This window comes from Urocitellus parryii, chromosome X, assembly GCF_045843805.1.
Source record: "Urocitellus parryii isolate mUroPar1 chromosome X, mUroPar1.hap1, whole genome shotgun sequence".
NCBI classification, from domain to species: domain Eukaryota; kingdom Metazoa; phylum Chordata; class Mammalia; order Rodentia; family Sciuridae; genus Urocitellus; species Urocitellus parryii.
This window is the reverse complement of record NC_135547.1, coordinates 77,881,334-77,883,527: the sequence shown is the minus strand read 5'-3', so window position 1 is coordinate 77,883,527 and position 2,194 is coordinate 77,881,334. Positions and strand designations below refer to the sequence as shown.

Genomic DNA, 2,194 nt, shown 5'->3' with positions numbered 1-2,194 from the left:
CGGCGACTCGCATCGGCGCGCTCCTGGCGGCGCTCGCCATCCCAGGTGATTTGGACTCGCCAGATCGGCTAGCTCCGGGGCCACCTTCCTCAGCTCCCGATCGCTCCCCCTGTCCCGGGTTCCGGCACCCACCGGGCCTCCTGCCCTCCCCCTCCTCTCCACCCACTCAGTTCTCTGGAAGGGAGGTCGCGGCAGCGGCCCATTGGCAGCGGTGATCCTGGCGACAGCGGCGACAGCTGCGACAGTGGCGGCGGCGGTGGCGGCGGCGGCGGCCGCAGCGGCAGAGGCTGCGGCGGCGACCGTGGCCGAGGCGGTGGCGGAGGCCTCCGTAGCGGAGGCGGAAGCAGAGGTGGAGGCCGAGGTGGAGGCCGAGGCCTCAGGAAAGGAGGCAGAGGCGGAGGCCAACCTGGGGGAGGAAGCGGAGGCCGCTCGTGCGTCAGCTTTGGTGGCTGCGGCGGAGGCCAGCACTGCCGCTGCCGCCTCCGCAGCAGTGGAGGCTGTGGCGCCCCGCATGGGGGAGCTGGATGTGGATGAGGAGCTAGCGGCGGCGTTGGCTGCCGAGGATGCAGGTGCGGAATTGGGCGGGGGCTCGGAAGGGAACCCAGATTTTCCCATGGCCTCTCTGTACGTGGGCGACCTGCATCCCGAGGTGACCGAGGCAATGCTGTATGAGAAGTTCAGCCCAGCGGGGCCGATCCTGTCCATCCGCATTTGCAGGGACAAGATCACCCGCCGCTCTTTGGGCTACGCATATGTCAACTACCAGCAACCGGTGGATGCCAAGCGAGCCCTAGAGACCCTGAACTTTGATGTCATAAAGGGCAGGCCAGTGCGCATCATGTGGTCCCAGAGGGACCCCTCGCTCCGCAAGAGCGGGGTGGGCAACGTCTTCATCAAGAACCTGGGCAAGACCATCGACAACAAGGCGCTGTACAACATCTTCTCGGCGTTCGGCAACATCCTCTCCTGCAAAGTGGCCTGTGATGAAAAGGGGCCCAAGGGCTATGGGTTCGTGCACTTCCAGAAGCAGGAGTCGGCCGAGCGGGCCATAGATGCGATGAATGGCATGTTCCTAAACTACCGCAAAATTTTCGTCGGGAGATTCAAGTCGCATAAAGAGAGAGAGGCTGAAAGGGGAGCCTGGGCAAGGCAGTCCACCAGTGCTGACGTCAAGGATTTCCAGGATGACACCGATGAGGAGGCCACCTTGCGATGAGCAAAGCCAAATCTTGGCTCCCACCCGGTTTACAATCCCCCCCACACACCCCCAACCCACCAGCAGTGTATTGTATTGGGAGTGCAGGTCTCTCTCTCTTCACCCCACCTCCCTCTCCCTCTCCCTCTCCTGGCCCCCTCCCAGAGTCTTTCCTCTCTCCCCCCCTTCCCCACTTCCTAGCTTCTGCCTCCTCTCCTTCTGTCCTCCCCCGCCCCCCACACCCCCTACCTAGGGCGTCCTGAGCAACCCTACTAATCTGTGCCATTTGATAAGTTAAAGGCTGCCTCTTCTCCCTGTGGTTTGGTTCATGAATGCATTTACTGTCTCTCTTTGTTTACTGCACAGGTGATAGAATTTCATGGTACAACTATCAGAAAGGAGAAGGAAATCATATGAGAGAAAAGCAAGAGAGTAGTTGCTCCCTATGATCCCACTTCCCAGAGAGAACCACGTTTACCTTTTTGGTGTGCTGTTTTTCCAGGCTCTCTTATCTCCCTCCCTCTTGCCCTCACCCCGCCTCCCCTCTTTACATACTGTTGTAGAATGGTTCATCTATGTGGTGTTTCTTAACCTGCTTTTTCAGCAACTAAAACCAAACAAAAATCAACCCATTGAACTTCTTTCCATGTTATTCAACAGGCTTATGAAACGTCATCATCAGTGCCTGCAGAGTGCTCCTGTGTATCCATGGACCTTAACATTTCTGTAATCATTCCCGCATTGTTGGACATTCAGGTGGTGCCTAGTTCTTTCCCTGTGTTTAAAACCAACACTGCGTGCTCTGATGAGTGAATCCTTCCTTGTCAAGCCAAATCTTTGCTAGCATCCTGGATGGTCTCCCTAACTGTGGACTTGCAGGATCCACATATAGACGTTTCAGAGACTTTTCCTGTGTGTTACCAAAAGGCCCCCTTCATAAGCATCGTGCCGATTTGCACTTGTGCCAGCCAGCGCAGCTAGTAAAAAGAGTATGCCCAT

The 2,194-nt window shown here is 57.5% G+C and overlaps 1 protein-coding gene across 1 annotated transcript; it reads left to right on the top strand.

Moving 5' to 3' along the window:
* Positions 1-598: 598 nt before the first annotated feature.
* Positions 599-1,216, top strand: LOC113175407 (polyadenylate-binding protein 1-like 2). The gene has a single exon (XM_026379674.2). The coding sequence runs from the start codon at positions 614-616 to the stop codon at positions 1,214-1,216; it is 603 nt and encodes a 200-aa protein (XP_026235459.1). The 5' UTR covers positions 599-613.
* The last annotated feature ends 978 nt before the right edge of the window (positions 1,217-2,194 follow it).